This window comes from Pan paniscus, chromosome 23 (genome assembly GCF_029289425.2).
Source record: "Pan paniscus chromosome 23, NHGRI_mPanPan1-v2.0_pri, whole genome shotgun sequence".
Classification (NCBI taxonomy): domain Eukaryota; kingdom Metazoa; phylum Chordata; class Mammalia; order Primates; family Hominidae; genus Pan; species Pan paniscus.
This window is the reverse complement of record NC_085927.1, coordinates 53,581,624-53,602,074: the sequence shown is the minus strand read 5'-3', so window position 1 is coordinate 53,602,074 and position 20,451 is coordinate 53,581,624. Positions and strand designations below refer to the sequence as shown.

Here is a 20,451-nt window from a genome sequence, read left to right as displayed (position 1 = left end):
AAGAGTCATCCCCAGCCCCCGGCACAGGCCCTGCGTGCACTGGGCCCTCAGTGGGTGTCGGGGGAGAATCGCCGATGGCAGCGCAGTCCCTGTGTGGGGTGGAAGTGCCCCCCAGAGCCTGCTGTGCTGTGGCTCATGGGGTTAGGGTCTGCAGCCGATCTCCATGGCAGTGTCACTGTGGGGTGCCTGCACGTTGTCTCTTGTATCCCCTCAAGCAGAAGACAGCCCAGCCCACCCTACAGCTCTGAGGAAATCCTAGCCTGCCCTCTGGGTGGGTTCAAGTTGGTGCACCGAGATCTTTGGCATCTTTTACCTGCCCAGGTCACCCCAAGACTAAAGCTATCACTGTCCTTATGCCAGAAATGTACAATAGCTTGATAAGAAATTTTCATTCAAAGGGAAAGAACTAGCATCCTCCCTCCCTAGCTGCTGCTTGTGAATATTATTATAAAGGATGAGGCAATGTTAAAGCCCTTTAACATACATCTAGGATTTACTATGTAAGAAAGAGCTGCTAAATAAAATATGGCTACCAAGTTTATCTCATAAGTAAGTAGGAGGGATTTACCAACTACCATTATTCTTGGTCTCCTGCTTCCCCAGTCAGTTATAAAATATCAAATTGAACAACAGTGTCTTCACACAGACGATACGGATTGGAACCATAAGTTGGTTTGTACTCACCGTATTTACTTATGTAATTTCCTACCTATTGTTGCTCTAGTTGTCTTTGTCTTGGAGAGGGGAAGGAGGCCTATGGTGGATCACCTCTCCTTTGCTGACACAGGGAGCTCTGGGACCTAAAACGTTAGTCAAGACATTATTCCTTCCAAAAAGTCCAAAACCCAAAAGCTTATTTAGACCACTCGAAACATTTTTCTTTTTTTTCTGAGACGGAGTTTCACTCTTGTCGCCCAGGCTGGAGTGCAATGGCACGATGCCAGCTCACCGCAACCTCAGCCTCCCAGGTTCAAGCTTTTCTCCTGCCTCAGCCTCCTGAGTAGCTGGGATTACAGGCGTGCGTCACCACACCCAGCTAATTTTGTATTTTTAGTAGAGACGGGGTTTCGCCATGTTGTCCAGGCTGGTCTCGAACTCCTGCCCTCAGGTGATCCGCCTGCCTCGGCCTCCCAAAGTGCTGGGATTACAGGCGTGAGCCACCGTGCCCAGCCCTCAGAACATTTTTATATCTGCATTTTAGCGTCCATCTCTTCCCTGTCTTTGAAAGGGAAATGCTCTGGGTTTAAGAATTACATGTTTTTCCCTCAAAAATTGGCAAGGGGATGAAAGGTGAATATGATATTTTAAAGATTTATTTGAATGATATTGACTAAATTTTCTTTCAATATCCATGTTTTTCACTTGTACTGACCTATGTCCTTTACAGGGAAGATTCTCTTTTTTTTTTCTTACTAATGTGATTACTATTATTCTATATTGACCAAATTTCAGAGTTGAAAGATGACTGAGTAGATTTTTCATTACAAGTCATCTAACGGTGATACACGTAAACCTAGATATGGTGGGAGAAATACCATCTAATAAGTTTTCTTGGTTCCGTTCAACAGTGCAAGAGTTTTTGTTTAGTATCTCGGCTTTAAACATGTTTAATAAATAGCTGTATCTCTTTTATAGCCACAGCTGTTGCAAATCCAACACTGTCCTCCTTAGATGTTAAACGGATTTTATTTCAAAAAATTACCGACAGAGGGGATGAGTTGCAAAAAGCCTTTCAGCTGCTGGATACTGGTCAGAACTTGACTGTGTCAAAAAGTGAACTGAGAAGAATCATCACAGACTTCCTGATGCCGCTCACACGAGAACAGTTTCAGGACGTGTTGGCTCAGGTGCTGTATGTTGTACATACTTAGAATCCCTCAATTCCAGACAAGCTGAGGTAGATCAGGGGAGCAGGTAACCTATCCTGTCTTTGCCCCCACTGTTGCCACTGAGCAGTTGAAGTTTTGTTTTTCATAATTCAGTTAATTAAGGCTGATGTAGATGATCACGATCAACAGCTACTCGGTCATATTTTGCATGTAGCGCTGCTCCAGCCAGTTTCTTTTCATTTCTTTCTTTCTTTCTTTTTTTTTTTTTTTTTTTGAGACAGAATTTCACTCTTGTTGCCCAGGCTGGAGTGCAATGGTGTGATCTTGGCTCACCGCAACCTCCGCCTCCCAGGTTCAAGCAATTCTCTGGCCTCAGGCTCCTGAGTAGCTGGGATTACAGGCGTGGGCCACCATGCCTGGCTAATTTTGTATTTTTAGTAGAGATGGGGTTTCACCATGTTTCCAGGCTGGTCTTGAACTCCTGACCTCAGGTGATCTGCCTGCCTTGGCCTCCCAAAGTGCTGGGATTACAGGCATGAGCCACCGCACCCGGCCTTCTTTTCATTTCTTTTAAGGGTCCATATAAATGTATTTGGGTCAACTTCTATTTTGGAACTTAGTATTTTGGCATTTTTTCCCTTCATCAAATAGTTACGGAGCATTGGCTTTATGCTAGAGCCAATGCTAGACACTGCGGTGCAGATAAATCAGACTCAGGCCCTGCCCTTGAGGAGCTCCCAGCCCAGTGAGACACTTACGGAGTGTTGGCAAGTGCTGGGAGAGGGGCCACGACAGGGTGGCTGGGAGTTACCGGAGGGAGAGCTATCTGAAAATGAGGAGAGGTAGTCCAGGAAGGCTTTCTGGACGAGGGGCATTTAACTTAGTTTTGACGAAGGAGTGAGTATTCTCGAGATGAGAGAGGAAGGAAAGGTCATTATAGCAGAGGGGACAGCCTGTGTGAAAGCTTGGATGCCTGCATCCGCCTGCCATGCTTACTCAGGGACCTGGGTGGTTCTGTGATTTCTATCGGAAGTGAAGGGATATGGGTCATGTTGTGGCCAGAAGGGCCAATTCAGAAAAGTACTTAGTAAAACAGTTCGACATTTATCCTAGAGGCTGTAGGGAGCCGGTGAAGGGTTTGCAGCAGGGGTGATGCAGTTACATGGGGAGGGATGTGGAGGATGAAGGCCCTTGGCCACCTGGTGGTGTGCCACACCAGGGGGATGAAAGGAGTAAAAATCTGTGGACTGTATCCTTGGGGCCCTTAAAAAGGAATATGAAATGCAGTAGGAGTCAAACCCTTTCAAAATCAGTCTGTAATGATCAAAAGTAGAAAATTTGGGCTAGAATATCATTAGTATTCCATTTAACCCAATAACTAAATTTGTACACACACATGCATGCACACACACAGACAAGTATATATGTATTTACTCATTCATTAGTTTTTTTAAATTAATTAATTAATTTATTTTTTATTTTTTGATGGAGTCTCACTCTGTCATCCAGGCTAGAGTGCAGTGGCGCTATCTTGGCTTACTGCAACCTCCGTCTCCAGAGTTCAAGTGATTCTTGTGCCTCAGCCTCCCGAATAGTGGGATTACAGGCATGTGCCACCATGCCCAGCTAATTTTTAAATTTTTAGTAGAGACGGGGTTTCTGCATGTTGGCCAGGCTGGTCTCGAGTTCCTGACCTCAAGTGATCAGTCTGCCTTGGCCTCCCAAAGTGCTGGGATTACAGGTGTGAGCCACCGTGTCTGGCCTCATTCATTAGTTCTTAATCAGAGTCTGACTTGATGCTACCTCCTAGCAATTTAAAAACTTACTTCTTTTAGAATTTGCTGTGTACTACAACCCACTGTGTATACTTCCACCACAGGGGAATGATCTGTTATCAAAACAAATAGCTCAATGAATTTCAGGCATTCCCAAATTCCAGTCTTAACTTCAAGGACTGACTCTCTCTCTCTCTCTCTTTTTTTTCTGACTTAAAATTTAAAAAAAGTTCTATTTGTTGTTTCTTCTTATGCATACCATATTCTGTTTCAAAGTTTTCTCTTCCTTTTAATTCTGTCCTTTTTTTTGAATTTGTGAAGTTTTGAGCCATAATTTTCTCAAATTTTTTTCTGTCCCATTCTTTCCTCTCTTAAACATTTTGATATTGTCCCACTGGCCTCTGAGGCTCAGTTCATTAAAAAAAGTTTTATTCTATCATTCAGATTGGATAATGTCTATTGATCTTTCAGTTCACCGACTCTTATCATCTTCATTCTGCTGTTAGCCCCATCCCTTGAATTTTTACTTTTAGACATTGTATATTACAGTTGTAGAATTTCCATTTAATTCCTCTTTATGGTCTCTTTACCTGCTTAGATTTTCTGTTTTTCTGCAGTTATGAGCATATGTCTTTCAACTCATTGAACATAGTTAAAATAGCTGCTTTAAAGTTCTTGTCTAGTAATTTTCACGTTAGTCACCTCAAGGTTGACCTGCATTGATGGTCTTTTCCATTGAGAGGGGTCTTATTTCCCTGGCTGTTCATATTTGAGTATGTTTGGATAATATTTCAGAACAGAGCTAATAGAAGCATACTGTGAGTAGGTCAGGTGTGGTGGTTCACGCCTGTAATCCCAATGCTTTGGAGGCTGAGGTGGGAGCATCATTTGAGCCAAGGAGTTCAAGACCAGCCTGGGCAATATAGGAAGACCCCATCTCTACAGCAAATTTAAAAATTAGCTGAGCTTGGCTGGGTACGGTGGCTCATGCCTGTAGTCCCAGCACTTTGGGAAGCCAAAGCAGGCAGATCACCTGAGGTCTGGAGTTCGAGACCAGCCTGACCAACATGGAGAAACCCCGTCTCTACTAAAAATACAAAAAAGTTAGATGGACATGGTGGCACATGCCTGTAATCCCAGCTACTCAGGAGGCTGAGGCGGGAGAATTGCTTGAACCCGGGAGGCAGAGTTTGTGGTGAGCCGAGATGGTGCCACTGCACTCCAGCCTGGGCAACAAGAGCAAAACTCCATCTAAAAAAAAAAAAAAATTAGCTGACCTTGAGCCCAGGTGTTGGAGGTTGCAGTGAGCCACGATCACGCTAATGCACTCTAGCACCCTCATGGGCACTGACACCCCACTATGATGATGCCCTCCTCACCCCATATCCTCCTCTGGGCTTTGATGGCTCCTCCAACACTGTGATGTCATTTTCCTCTGTCCCATCTAATGACTTTAGGACTGAATTGTTAGAAAAGATAGAAAAGGAGGAGGAAGACAGAACTTTTCTCTTCCCTTAAAAAAAAATTTCCCCTTTATTTACTTCTATAATAATGGATAAAATAGTGCATTTGATTTTTTCCACATCACCCTTTATTGCTGTCTACATTTTTAATAGCAGCTTTATTAAGGTATAATTTACATATCATAAAATTCACCCTTTAAACATGTATAAATTGGTGTTTTTCATATATTCATAGAGTTTCACAGTCATCACCACTATCTAATTGAAAACCGTTTTCATCATTCCAAAAAGAAACTGTCCTCCTTAGCAGTTACTCTCCGTTTCCCTTCCACTGTATCTGCAAATACTAATGTACTTTCTGTCACCATAGATTTGTCATTATAGATTCTGGATATTTCATATCAATGGAGTCATACAAGATATGATCTTTTGTGTCTAGCACATGTTTTTAAGGCTCACCCATGTTACAGCATGAATTTGTACCTCATTCCTTTTTATGGCTGAGTAATAGTCCATTGTATGGATAGACCACATTTTGTTTACCCTTTGATCGGCTGATGGACCTTTGAGTTGTTTCCATGTTTTGACTTTTGTGAATAGCACTGCTGTGAACATTCATGTGAAAGGTTTTCGTGTGAACATATGTTTTCATTTCTCTTGGGTACATACCTAGGGGAGAACTGCCATGTCATATGGTAGTGTTCTTTTGCTTTTAAAGAACATTCATCCTTGTAAACATTGTATCAGTTTCCTCATAAACTTGATTTAAGTGATACTTTATGCCAAATGGAGAGTTAAAATATTATTTCCTGCTATGTGTCCTAATAGTCATGATCTAATGTTAATTTAAAATTTTGACAATCTTCCCAAGCTAATCAGTTATGCAGGAAGAGCAAAAGTACAGAAAATATGAAATGTGTATCTGTTTTTAAAAGCTACATCTGTTTTTAAAAGAAGCCACTGAGAACTGTAGAACTTCAAAGACTTTTTAAAAAACAGGTCTTGATAGTCTCTCCTAAATGACAAGTAAGATTCCCAGAACCTTAAGCTCCTGTGACATGTGTGTCAATCAAGGAGGCTGGAGTGTGGCACATTGCAGGAGGCCAAGGTCATTGGGAATGAAGGGCAGGGCTTCCCTTCTCTATCCACAGACTTCCCAGCATCTGTGGCTTTTCTAGATGGTTCTATGATGAATCCATTTGGTGATACATGCTCTTTCTTTTTTAGTAGTTAATGTAAGCCTAACTGGACACTTACAAAATGAGTAAAAGATTTCATGGTAATTTCCCCTTAAAGTTGGGAAAGAATTTTTCAGTTATAGTCTGAATTTACTTTAGCTTCAATTTTATTTGAAGACCTGTGTCAGGAATGTTTGAGTGTCAGGGTGTTTTAATGACTGACCAGGGCAGGAAGTATGAGGAGGTTTTTCTTGCAATCTGCTCCGTACCTTTGTTTCCATTAAGAGTGATGCAGACTCGGTGTTTTATAAAAATGTGGCCTCAGTCCCTGAATATTAATGGAGGACATTTAAAAGAAGTTGAATTGGTAAATTGATTCCAGAGAAGGAAAACAAAGTTCTGTTTTCATCCCAGTGGTTGTGCCAGGTTGGAGAAAATGTCTTCTTGCAAGATACTTATCACAATGACGGATACTGATTTAAAAACTAGCCTCCTCCAGCCCCACCCTTAAGAATTCGCTTTCAGTAATTCGTCTATAGATGGTTTTGATTCTTAAACATTTTGCCAGAATTGTAAACACCAAAAGGCAAGTACTGAGCAGAGCCTCTCCTTTTGGACTAGATTCTTTACTTGTCTAAGGGGCTTAGCTTTGGAGACTGATCATCGCAAGAATTTCTTTACCACATTAGAATTTGTGTTAGACTGTAAGTAGCAATACGAAATGCAATGAAAGCTTGAATAATTTGACGGCCTGTCTTTTTCTTCATGGGCAGGGTGGTTAGTGCAGTGGGATGGACTTGCACTCTGGATTCACAGAGATCGCTGGCACTCATGGTGGTGCCGGGCAGGGAGGCCATACCTCTGCTTTGTGAGTTGTAGAAAGTGACACCACCTCTGAGGGTGGTTTTAGGGCTACTCATGTAAAACACTGAGAATAGTGCCTGCATCCAGTCAGTGTGAGCTCTGCAGATGTAAGTTTCTTCTCTTCCTCATTTCCTCTTATCGCTACCAAAACCAGGAGGGCACCCAACCTTGAACTATATGTTTAATCTGCTCTTGCCCTTCTTCTGCAAGGCTAGGGAAACTGAAATGCTTGCTCAAAATTATATCTACTTAAAAATGCATTATCAGAAAAGAAGTCACAGGCATTCTTTCCAGGAAAAGGCTTTACAGAGGCCCACCCTGTGAGCCCCTCTCCACTGGTCTCATTTCCTAGTTACACATGTTTTAAATAGTAAACAGCAATCCATCCTTTGGAGAAGACTGCAATAACCATGCCAGGCTTTGAGGCCGGCATTTTAAGGGCTTAGTAAATAACAGATTTGATTGTGTAGAGTTGGGAGCCATTCAGCTGTATGGGAAATTGTACTTTGTGTATTTGTATGAAGCTTGATGAAATAGATTTATATTGATTGTATATTTATTTAATGTTTATCTAAATTTTAGATTCATAATGCTTGTTTGGAAATATTTTATTAAATAAAATTTAACTTTTTGCTTAGAAATAATCTCAAACTGAATTGCTTGAACCCAGGAGGTGGAGGTTGCAGTGAGCCAAGATTGTGCCACTGCACTCCAGCCTGGGCGACAGAATGAGACTCCGTCTCAAAAAAAAATTAAATAAATAAATAAAAGGAACAATCTCAAACCTGTAGAAAAGTTGCAAGAATAGGCCAGGCACATTGGCTCACGCCTATAATTCCAGAACTTTGGGAGGCCAGGTGGGTGGATCGCTTGAGGTCAGGAGTTGGAAACCAGCCTGGTCAACTTGATGAAACCCTGTCTCTACTAAAAATACAAAAATCAGCTGGGTGTGGTGGTGAACACCTGTAGTCCTAAGCTCTCGGGAGGCTGAGGCAGGAGAATTGCTTGAACCCGGGAGGCAGAGTTTGCAGTGAGCTGAGATCCTGCCACTTTACTCCAGCCTGGGTGACAGAGTCTCAAAAAAAGAAAAGTTGCAAGAATAAGAAAAGTACAAATAGCACTCATATGGTACAAATAATGCCCATATACCCTCATTGAGATTGACCTATTGTGAACATTTTACCTCATTTGTTTCTTCTGTGATCTCTCATTATCTGTGTGTATGTGTATGCACACAACATACACAAACAATGTACACATATATATATATATTTAAAAACACTTGAGGGGGGCCAGGTGTGGTGGCTCATGCCTGTAATCCCAGTACTTTGGGAGGCTGAGGCAGGCATATCATTTGAGGTCAGGAGTTCAAGACCATCCTGGCCAGCCTGGGGAAACCCCATCTCTACTAAAAATACAGAAATTAGCTGGGTGTGATGTGTGCCTATAGTCCCAGCTGCTCCAGAAGCTGAGGCAGGAGAACTGCATGAACCGGGGAGGCGAAGGTTGCAGTGGGCCGAGATTCTATGACTGCCCTCCAGCCTGCGTGACAGAGCGAGACTCCATCTCAAAAAACAAAAACAAAAACAAACAAAAAACACTTGAGGGGAAGTTGCTTGTATCATAGTTCTTTACCCCAAAAACATCAGTGTACATTTCCTAAGAGCTATTCTTTTACATAATCACAGTGCAGCTATCAATGTCAGCAAATTAAACATTGAGATAATACTTTTATTTAATCTACAGTCTGTATTGACCCACTTGACCCAATGATATCCTTTGTGGAATTTTTAATTTAAAAAAGGATTTTTTTCTACCTTAAAACTGTATGTACAAACTCGTGTACAAAGTTCACGTGACACTCAGTATAAAATTGTGCTATGGCCTCAGCTTCTAATATGTATTATATGTATAACACATATTAGAGTATATATAGAGTATATTTATGCTTATTTTATTTTTTAGGCGATTTTAAATAATTTTGTAGATAACTCGACTTTCAGTTGGGCACAGACTGGCATTCTAGGGTGCTATTTACACTGTATTTGCTGAGAATGCGTGTTCACCCTGACACCTGGGTTAAGCAGTTGTATTTAAATGTTTAATGGAATGCTCGTCCTGTTAATAGTATTCTCTATTACATCCTGAGAGCTGTGATTTAGAAATCTGCTTTACCGTCTATTGCTTGGATCTTAATTCTCTAACATGTTGTCATTCTTCTCCCTTGACTGTAGATCCCCCTTAGCACCTCTGGTACTGTACCGTACCTTGCCTTTCTGTCCAGGTTTGGTGGAATTGACCTATATATAAATGGTATAAAGAGGTAAGTGTTTGGTTTGCTCATGTGAAAATGTGAAATTTGAAATGATGAGTAAGAGCTATGACGTGAAGCCATTGGAACTAATCATATCAACAGCTATATATGGAAGATGAGTTTGTAGAACTTGTCCATATGGAATTTAATGGAATTAATCCAGTCAAGTTTTATTTAGGGAAGATTTTAGCATCTATATAGGATGTATTTCAGAACAAGAGGAATGATACTGTAATAAAATGTAAACACAGCAAATTAAAACCAGACAAAAATAGTTTACATGCAATATATTTAAAATTGGAATTAATGGAATTTAATTTTGAAGTAAAATATTAAGATGCCAAATTTAAAATTTGTAGGTTTTTATACATTTTTAATGTTGTTCATTGGAAAGTGATGATGTTTTCGTGGCTAGAAATAATAAAAAAAGATCTTTGTATGAACTACTTGAATATTTCATAGTTTTTGCATAAAGCATGGGACTCTTTTTTTTTTGCAACATGAGCAGGTTGGAGTTTGACCTTTAATGTCTCAATCAGCAGTAAAATTATTTATTTTAGTGTATGATTTAGGAAATATTGTTTTAGTAATAAAAATATTTACTTATATCTGACTCTAAATGAATAAGCTTCATTTCCTCAGGAGTTGTGTAACCAATTATATATAAGAATTAAATTTGTAGTTCAGCCACTATGAGAAGCAGTTGGAGATTTCTTAAAGAACTTGGAACTATCATTGGACCCAGCAATCCCATTACTAGGTATATACCCAAAGGAAAACAAATCATTCTACCAAAAGACACATGCACTCATATGTTCATCGCAGCACTAGTCACAGTAGCAAAGACATGGAATTAACCAACCTAGGTGCCTACCAATGGTGGATTGAATTTTAAAATGTGGTACATATACACCATGAAATACTATGCAGCCATTAAAAAGAATGAAATCATGTCTTTTGCAGCTGGAGGCCATTATCCTAAGCAAATTAATGCAGGAACAGAAAACCAATACCACATGTTCTCACTTACAAGTGGGAGCTACACATTGGGTACATGTGGACATAAAGATGGGAACAGCAGACAACTAGAGGGGGAAGGGATGGGGGCAAGGGCTGAAAAACTATTAGGTACTATGCCCACTACCTGGGTGACAGGATTATTTGTACCCCAAACCTCAGCATTAGGCAATATACCCATGTAACAAACCTGCACATGTACTCCTTAATCTAAAATAAAACTTGAGGCTGGGCATGGTGGTTCACACTGTAACCCCAGCACTTTGGGAGGCTGAGGTGAGAGGATCACTTGAGCCCAGGAGTTTGAGACCAGCCTGGACGATATAGTGAGATCTCATCTCTACAAAAAACTTAAAAATTAGCTGAGCATGGTGGCATGCCCCAGGTACTCGGGAAGTTAAGGTGGGAGGATCACTTGAGCCCAGGAGGTGGAGGCTGCAGTGAGCCAAGATTGTGCCACTGCACTCCAGCCTGGGTGACAAAGTGAGACTCTGTCTCAAAAGAATAAAAATAATAAAAAATGAAAGTTGAAATTATAAATACACTATCTAGTTCATTGAAAAAAAACCCACAAAAGCCAATTAATATCAATTGATCAGAGAAAACTGTATTTAATATAAACAAAATATGGACAAAATCACAGAATGAATAACTGACCTTCCTAAGGGGATTAAAAAAATTAAATTTGATCCTGAAATATTAGAAAATTCTGGTATCATGGCTTTTATGGTGGATGCATCACTGATGCAGTTTAGGTGTAAGAATTTGTGTCCTGGGGAGGGGGAGATAGGGAATTTATGTACATGGGTGTAGAGTTTTGATTTTGCAAGATAAAAATGTTCTAGAGATCTTTTGCACAACAATGTGAATATACTCAACACCTACTCAACTACACATTTAAAAATGGTTATGTTATTTGTGCATGTTTATGACAATTAAAAGAAAAGATGGCTGGGCATGGTGGCTCGTGCCTGTAATCCCAGCACTTTGGGAGGCCGAAGTGGGCAGATCACCTGAGGTCAGGAGTTCGAGACTAGCATAGCCAACATAGCAAAACCCCATCTCTACTAAAAATACAAAAATTAGTTGGGTGTGGTGGTGCGTGCCTGTAATCCCAGTGACTCGGGAGGCTGAGGCAGGAGTATCACTTGAACTCAGGAGGCAGAGGTTGTAGTGAGCCCAGATCACACCACTGCACTCCAGCCTGGGTGACAGAGTGAGACTTGGTCTTAAAAAAAAAGGAATGAGTGCAGCAGCTCCAGCAAGAGTGACACAGTATCATCCCCTCCATGATGTGGAACTTCTCTGTGCTCTCTTTAGTTAGTGCTAAGTGGGGACTAAGATGATTTCCAGGCTCTTTCAAAAGAATGACAGTTTGTCTTGTAGGCTGCGTATTCTTGTTCTTGACATAAAACCATCCCAATTTTATGGATAAAGTTCTTGGGTGGACAGTAAACTAATATGAATAGTCTTTGTTGGGAAAGCTAAAGAACTGGAAAAACTGAAAGCAGGAGAGCCTTTTTTTCCTTATTGTGAAATTTGTCTAATAAATTTGAGATGAAAGAGATCATGAGTTACTCTCTTAAACATAAAAGGCTAAACATTTAAACTAAATTTGAAAGATTTCTGATTTACTCATGAAGCAGAATTATCTTTGTTGTTGGAGACAATACATTATAGCGAACAGAGACTTCTTTTTCTAGCAATACGGTAGGCTATATACCATGAACAACACTTCTACTGAAAATAATTAAAATGCTGGATAAAAGGCAAAATATGTACGTACATTTTAATACATTACTGAGCTGGAATCTTCAGAGGCCAAACATAGAGTAAAAATTGGGATCTAGAGAAGGGAGCATTCTACAAAGTCAGCTTCTCCCTGAGGGTATTGGCCAAATCCTGGTGAATTTGTGTATTCAGTTTTGCCATTTGGAGTATGGAGACAAGAGACAAAGCCTAGAAGGCCTTCCCAAGGAGGAAGGACTTAACAAAGGACCATCGCTTACAAAGTTGGGACCCTACATCCTCAGTGATTACAAATATAAACCTTCATCACAAAAGGGTACACTGAGGAAAACCACCTATTTCAACACTGGTGCTGAGTGAATAAGGGGAAAATTGTAATTACAAGTTGATTTGCATGAGGGTCTGTCCTTGAATTCATGCTATGTGGTCTGAAAAGTTTCGGGCAAGGAACTTTTTTGAGTAATCCTGGAGGGGGTGTGCCCTTCTGTGGAAGAATGCATCTTCAACCTATCCCTTAAAGAATTTCCAGAGATAAAGTGCCAAGTAACATCAGATCACACACAAAAAATCTTAAAAAACATATGAAGAGACAAAGAATGAGAACTGCAAACCAATAGATGTAATACCCAATAGAATCAGGTCTCCAAACACTCGAAATATTGGAACTATCAAAGAATGAGGACTACAAACCAATAGATGTAATATCAAATAGAATCAGGTCTCCAAACACTTGAAATATGAAACTATCAAAGAAGGAGGACTACAAACCAATAGATGTCATATCCAATAGAATCAGGTCTCCAACACTCGAAATATTGGAACTATCAAAGAATGAGGACTACAAACCAATAGATGTCATATCCAATAGAATCAGGTCTCCAAACACTTGAAATATTGGAACTATCAGATATGTAATCTAAAACCAGTGTTTTAATATGTTTAAAGAAATGAAAGAATAGATTCAAAATATGAATGCAAAACAGGCAATAAAATGAATATTTGAAGAAGTATAAAATAGAACTTCTGAAAAATCTGATTGTAGATCTAAAATACAGTGGATGGGTAAAAATAGTGGATTAAACACAGCTGAAAGGAACATTTGTGGACTGAGAGATAGCTCTGAAGAAATTATCTAGAATGCAGTACGGAAAATTAGGAGGACAGGCATAGGAGACTTGGAAGACAGGAAGAGGAGTCCTAATATACTTTTAATTGGATTTCCAAAAAGATACCTGTCTTAGTCTGTTTTGTGCTGCTATAACAGAATACCTGAGACTGGGTACTATAGTGTGTAAGAAAAGAAATTTATTTCTCATAGTTCTTGAAGCTGGGCAGTCCAAGATCAAGGCCTGCCCAGCCTTGGTGAGGGCCTCTTTACTGCATCCTTGCAGAGTGGAAGGAGGAAGGGCAAGAGAGTATTGGCACCCTCCTACAAGCCCTTTTATAAGGGCATCTGAGGCTGGGTGCAGTGGCTTACGCCTGTAATCCCAGGCTCCTGTGACCTGTGTGTCGATCAAGAAGGCTGATATTTTGTGTCTAGCACATGTTTTTAAGGCTTACCCATGTTACAGCATGAATTAGTACCTCATTCCTTTTTATGAATGAGCTCAAAATGTTTGGGAGGCCAAGGCGGGTGGATCACTTGAGGTTAGGAGTTCAAGACCAGCTTGGCCAACATGGCGAAACCCCGTCTCTACTAAAAATACAAAAATTAGCCGCGTGTGGTGGCGCGTGCCTGTGGTCCTAGCTACTTGCTTGGGAGGCTGAGGCAGGAGAATCACTTGAACCCAGGAGCCGAAGGTTGCAGTGAGTCAAGATTGTGCCACCGCACTCCTGCCTAGGCAACAGAGTGAGACTCCCATCTCAGGAAAAAAAAAAAAAAAATGCACCTAATCCTATTCAAGAGGGCGGAACCTTCAGGCCTAACCACCTCTTAATCCTCTCACAGTGGCAACACCTAAATTTTGGAGGAACACCTTCAACCCATAGCAGTATAAGAGAAAAAACAGGGCAGAAGTCATATTTGGAAAGATAATGGCTGAGAATCTCAAGCCAGATAAATAAAAAGAAATGCCTATCTAGACATTATCGCAGTGAAACTGCAGACATCAAAACCAAAGAGAAAATATTATAGGCAGTGAGAAGAAAAACAGAATTGACTTCAGAGGAGTGACAGTTAGACTGACACCAACCTCTCAACAGTGACAATGAAGGCTATAAGATAATGAAATAATCTTTTCAGTGTGCTGACATAAAATATTTGCCATCCCAGAACTCTATATTATATACTATATTTCTTTTCTTTTCTTTTTTTTTCTTTTTTTTTTGAGACAGAGTCTTGCTGTGTCACCCAGGCTGGAGTGCAGTGGTGCGATCTCAGCTCACTGCAACCTCTGCCTCCTGGGTTCAAGCGGTTCTTCTGTCTCAACCTCCCAAGTAGCTGGGATTACAGGTGTGTGCCACCACACCAGCTAATTTTTGTACTTTTAGTGGAGATGGGGTTTTGCCATATTGGCCAGGCTGGTCTCAAACTCCTGACCTCAGGTGATGCGCCCACCTCAGCCTCCCAAAGTGCTGGGATTATAGGCGTGAGCCACCGCACCCGACCTCTACTATATTTCTAAGAATAAGAGTAAGCTTTTTCTGTGGTAGCCATGGGACCCTCATCTACTGGTACCGGAGTAGTTGGAAAAAGTAGAAACATCTGGCACCTCTGCCTACTGTGTTCAGACAAGATCTCTTTCAACCAGACCTCGTATAATTTCTTCACATCAACTTGCATAAAAATAAGAGGTAGTGATTGCATTATCAAGTCATTACACTGGGGCTGGATTTTGTGACATAGTCAGAGGTGAAATTCAAATTCCCTGGATTTGTGGTGGTGGGATTTAATATTCTGGTCACAGCAATTCCCTTCTGGAAGTATGTTTGGGGATATCACTGTTCTTTTTTTTTTTTGAGATGGAATTTTGCTCTTGTTGCCCAGGCTGGAGTGCAAGGGTGCGGTTTCGGCTCACCGCAACCTCTGCCTCCCGGGTTCAAGTGATTCTCCTGCCTCAGCCTCCCAAGGAGCCGGGATTACAGGTGCCCACCACCACATCCAGCTAATTTTGGTATTTTTAGTAGAGACAGGGTTTCGCCATATTAGCTAGGCTGGTCTCGAACTCCTGACCTCAGGTGATCCACCCGCCTCAGCTCCCAAAGTGCTGGGATTACAGGCGTGAGCCACCACACCCGGCTGGGATATCACATTTTATACCAGCCAAAATTTAATGCCATTGATAACATACAGTGAACATAACACAGAAAGAGTATGCCATCTCTTCTGTCCTGGCCTTGCCAGAGCTTGTCATGTATCAAAATCACCATATTGAGGAAGTTTCTGAATATCCGATAGTAGTTGGTTAAGTTGGAAGCAGCATGAAGATTAAAAAGGTATGACCTGGAATGATATTTAAAAAGTCTCTGTCTCTGAGTATATGAGAGCTGGTAAGGGCAAAATGTGGAATTATTGTATCGAGCATAGAGGACCTTGTATCATCTATAATAATGGTAGAAACATCATCATCTCTTCAGAAACACCCAATGAATGATTTTGCTTAAAATGATCAGGCTGAACCTTTTGAGATTTGCTTCAGATGGACGTGTAGGACATTTCTACATATGGACGGAGAGGGCCCCTTGCATATTAGATAATCCGTGTGGCACTTGGTACGATGCTACTTCCATGAAGAATAACTACAATCGTTCGTGTACAAAACGGTCATTATAAATCTCAGCAGAAGTGTTTAAAAGCTTTCTGAGCACCACACAAGAAGACTTACTGAGAGTTCTGAAGAAAAATCTCCTAAAGGACCTGAGAATTCTGTTGAAGCTAAATTTATTCACCAGTACTGTGTATTGCAAGATTCTTTGGCAGTCTAGGTATCAGAGATTCAGATGGATAAAGGAAACAGCATCAACAGAGCATTAGTTCACAGAGTAGATGTGAAGCTGACTTTAGGCAGGTCTAGCTGACTCTAGCCTGTGGAAGAGAAGAAAGAAATAAGAAAGGCTTTTGGCCAGGCGTACGCCACCATGCCAGGCTAATTTTTGTATTTTTAGTAGAGACAAGGTTTCACCATGCTGGTCAGGCTGGTGTCAAACTCCCGACCTCAGGTGATCCGCCAGTCTTGGCCTCCTAAAGTGCTGGGATTACAGGCGTGAGCCAGGGCACCCAGCCAGAACCTATATTTTTTAAAAAGCCTGTTGCAAAACATCTTGAATTTGCATGCCTCTAAAGGTCAATTTGATTTGGACAGCTTATTTTGAATTTTTGAATATTATAGACATAAAAAGTAAGAAAACATTTTAAAAATAAAAACTGAGGGTTAAAGACATTTTTCAGACAAAAACTGAGACAGTTAATCTCCTGCAGATCTTGACTGAAAGATCTTGATTCTGCTAGAAGCAGAAGGAAAGTAATCCTAGATGAAAGGTCTGAGATTTTAGGAGTGAAAAGCAAAGAAAGTGGCAAAATATGGGTAAATAGAAATGATTTTTGGCTATATAAGGTGGTTACAAAAATGTCTATGTGTGTTAAATAAAAAGTTTAGAGTTAAAACATTAGACAATAGTCAGCTGAGTGTGGATAAATTGAGTTAAAGTTTTCTAAGATCTATTTGATAGCCAGCAGGAGGATAAATATATTAATTTTGTATGTTGAAATGTTATATATGCACATTGTGATTTTTAGGGTAACTGCTAAAGAATAGAAACAAAGTATTTAATTCCCAACATTTGGAAGAAAAATTGAAATGATTTTAAAATACTCAATCCAAAAGAAGGTAAGAAAGGGGAAAAAAATCTACAACAGATACTACAAATAGAGAACACAAATTTATAGACCTACCCCCCTCTGTATATAACATGACTACATTAAATGCAAAGGATCAAATATTTCAGTTAAAAGACAGAGATTATCAGACTGGATAAAAATTCCAGTTATTGACTTTTTGAAAATAGAAAGGATTAAAAAGACTAAAAGAAAAAGGATAGAAAAAATTATGCAATAGAAAAAATAAAAGAAAGTGTAACTACATTAATTTCTGGCAAAATAAATTTTAAGACTTAAGGATTCAATTATCATGTAGTCCACTTAAAAGACAAAGATTGTCTGTCTAGATAACAAATAGTGAAATCCAGTAAGAGAAAAACCTAAACTCAAACATAAAGAAAGATTAAAAGTGAAAAGATTTAAAAAGACATACCATTCAATATTAATCTAAGGAAAGCTAGTGTCACTAAGTTAGTATCTGACAATAAATGGACATAGGCTGGGTTCTCCTGAAGCAGACACTGAGATGGAGTTTGGGAAGCAAGATGTAGATGAGGAAAAACACCTGTAAAGGGAAGCAGGCTGAAGCAGGATTAAGCAGAGGGAGAGGCTGAACTGCAATGCAGACCTGACAAAGCCTTGACCAGCTTGGCTAGAACTAGGCAGGAGGATGTGATTGGGAAGGGAAGGCTTCCTGGAGTTCCAAGGCTGTGTTCCATTGCTGCAGCTGGATGGGGGCGGGGGTTAAGTAACAAGCATTTGTTTAATTTTTATTCTTTAATTCCTTTTTTTGTTTGAGATGGAGTTTCGCTGTTGTTGTCCGGGTTGGAGTGCAATGGTGTGATCTCGGCTCACCGCAACCTCTGCCTCCCGGGTTCAAGTGATGCTCTTGCCTCAGCCTCCTAAGTAGTTGGGATTACAGGCATGCCCTACCACGCCCGGCTAATTCTGTATTTTTAGTAGAGATGGGGTTTCTCCATGTTGGTAAGGCTGGCCTCCAACTCCCGACCTCAGGTGATCCTCCCGCCTCAGTCTCCCAAAGTGCTGGGATTACAGGCGTGAGCCACCATGCTTGGCTTATTCTTTAATTCCTAAACATTTTACAAATAGCGTTTTGTATCTATTGAATATATTATTGAAACAGTATTTAAGAGATTACATTTAACGTAGCATTATAGATTTGAATTCCTGATCAGGTCCTTTCTTTAACTTGGGAACAGAACCCCTCTGAGACTCAGTTTCCTCCTATGTAAGGAATTCAATCTCTGCTAAGCACTCCAGTGTCTTCCCCTTACCCTTTGAAGTCGACTCCTTATCATGGCCCACAGACTCACGAACCTGGCATCTGCCTCCATCTGAACATAGCCTGCACACCTTCTCATTGCCCATCCAGCTCTGGTCTCCCTGGCCTCCTTCCTGCTGACCCTGGGGTCTGCTGAGCTCCTGCCAGCCAAGGGCTTCATACCAGCTGCCTGTTCCCTTTGCTTTGCCTGGAAGGCTTCATGGCCCTTCACCTTGTGGGCCTCTATCCAAAAGACACTTGGCCAGAGAGACCTTCTGCTACCCACTCCATCCAAAGAGTCATCCCATCTTTCCCCATCTCCAATTTATCTCCCTGCCCATCTTTATTTTCTTCATGGCACCTTTTATTATTTCAACTCACATTACTTGTTTGCTTATTTCCCATTCGTCACTGTCACCAGTACAGGCAGTGTCTTCCTTAGCACCACGGCCCTAGACCTGGCAGGTAGGAGGCATGGACAGACATTGTAAAGTGGAGGGGCACCAGCTCTGCCTCCTCGTGTTCTCCTCCCACCCTCACCCTACCAGTTTGTCCCAAGGAGGGGCTCTGCAGTGGTTTGTAGATACACAGATAATGCAAAATAAAAACCAGTGAATAGGGACAAGCAGATGGAACCCAGGGACGGTATAGATGCATTGACCACGAAGCCCTTCACTGAGCAGCTGAAAGTGAGCCATTAAGGGGACGTAGAGCCCGACAGTGGTCAGGTCAAAGTGCTGCAGCTGCAGCAGAGAGGTTAGGAGCTGGATCTGAACCCAGAGCACCTGGGTCTGATGCTGGCGCCTCCACTTCCTCACATGTGACCTTCATTTTCCTCATCTATTAAGATCCCCGTCAGTCTCCTCGGTAAAGCAGGGATGATAATGGTCCCAAATCCATAGAGCTGTTGAGAGGCTTAAATGGGACGAGGCTTGTGAAGGCTTGGGACACAGAAAGTCCTCATTAAGTGTCAGCTGTAAGTATTTAATTTGCACATTACCTTAGGAGGAGTAAATGCTACTATATTTCATTTTATGGATGAGAAAACAGGCCAGGGGAAACAAAGTAATTTGCCCAGTTTCATGCTCCTGCAGACAGTAGCTTGTAAGAAATACCTTGCATTTTAAAATAGATTATTTGGAAATCCTTGTAATTTTGATCTCTGCATATCCTATGTAAACATTTATTTGGTTAAAATGTTTTAATAAATATATTTTTTTTATTTCTAAGGGGAGATGGGAATGAAATGAATTGCTGCCGCACATTAAGAGAACTTGAAATCCAAGTGGGAGAAAAGGTAATAGAGATTTTAAAGAAATGATTTCCCCCCACCCCACCCATTGTCAGCAGTAATTGTTAGTGGAGGTAGATGATAGAAAATGAGCCACACCTTGTCATCCGAGTTCTCACGTCAACGTTGTCTGACTAAATAGATCTTCTGATAACAAGCCAGTGCGAAAGCTTGTATTCCGACTACTTTGACTGTCTTGGATGGCATCTCTTTTGATGAGTGACACCAGCAGAAGTCCTGGAATATTAATTACTTTTGTATTAACTTTAGATCATTATTAGTAGGGCTGCCTTTTCTGTCTTTGTCTAAGACTGAGCAGGTTTTTCTTCAGAAAGGGAAAACGACTGCTTTGCAGCAGTCAATGCCAATCAAGAGCTGCATAGTAAAAATAACCAGTCAAACTCAAAGTGATATATACTTAAGTATTGAGTAATTTAGCCATGAAAGCTACTATGTGTTTAGAAAAAGAGCATATAGCATCGTTCCTATTTGCTGATTGTGGTTAGATCTCACAGCACACAGCTAAGGCGGGGAGGAGATGATAATGTCATTCAAGGGTTGGAATCAGACTCCTTTTTAAAATGCATTTGGGCCTGTCAGTTACATGAGCAGTTTGAGAATCATGGTTTAATTTATTTGATTCAATATGTTGGTTTGAAATGTGACAAATTTTCTTTCTTTTTTGAACTCTTCTGAGACTCATATATTTCATACTCAAAAATAGCCAGAGATCCACAAAATGTTTGTCTCAATTTCCCTAGCTGATACCATTAACACCAGAAAATTCATCTCAATATGATAATTTCTTAGCATCATGTGTTTCTAAAAACCTGTTTCACTATAGTTGATATTATTCGGAACCCAGGTATAATT

At 40.7% G+C, this 20,451-nt stretch overlaps 1 protein-coding gene across 2 annotated transcripts in view; it reads left to right on the top strand.

Annotated features, from left to right (window-relative positions):
• Window positions 1-20,451, top strand: part of EFCAB6 (EF-hand calcium binding domain 6) — a 293,210-nt gene that overhangs the window by 37,567 nt on the left and 235,192 nt on the right. For both annotated transcript variants that reach the window (XM_055105420.2, XM_055105421.2), the window contains exons 5-7: window positions 1,636-1,847; window positions 9,344-9,432; window positions 19,518-19,584. In XM_055105420.2, the coding sequence (XP_054961395.2) occupies window positions 1,636-1,847; window positions 9,344-9,432; window positions 19,518-19,584 (368 nt within the window). The remainder of the gene's footprint in view (window positions 1-1,635; window positions 1,848-9,343; window positions 9,433-19,517; window positions 19,585-20,451) is intronic.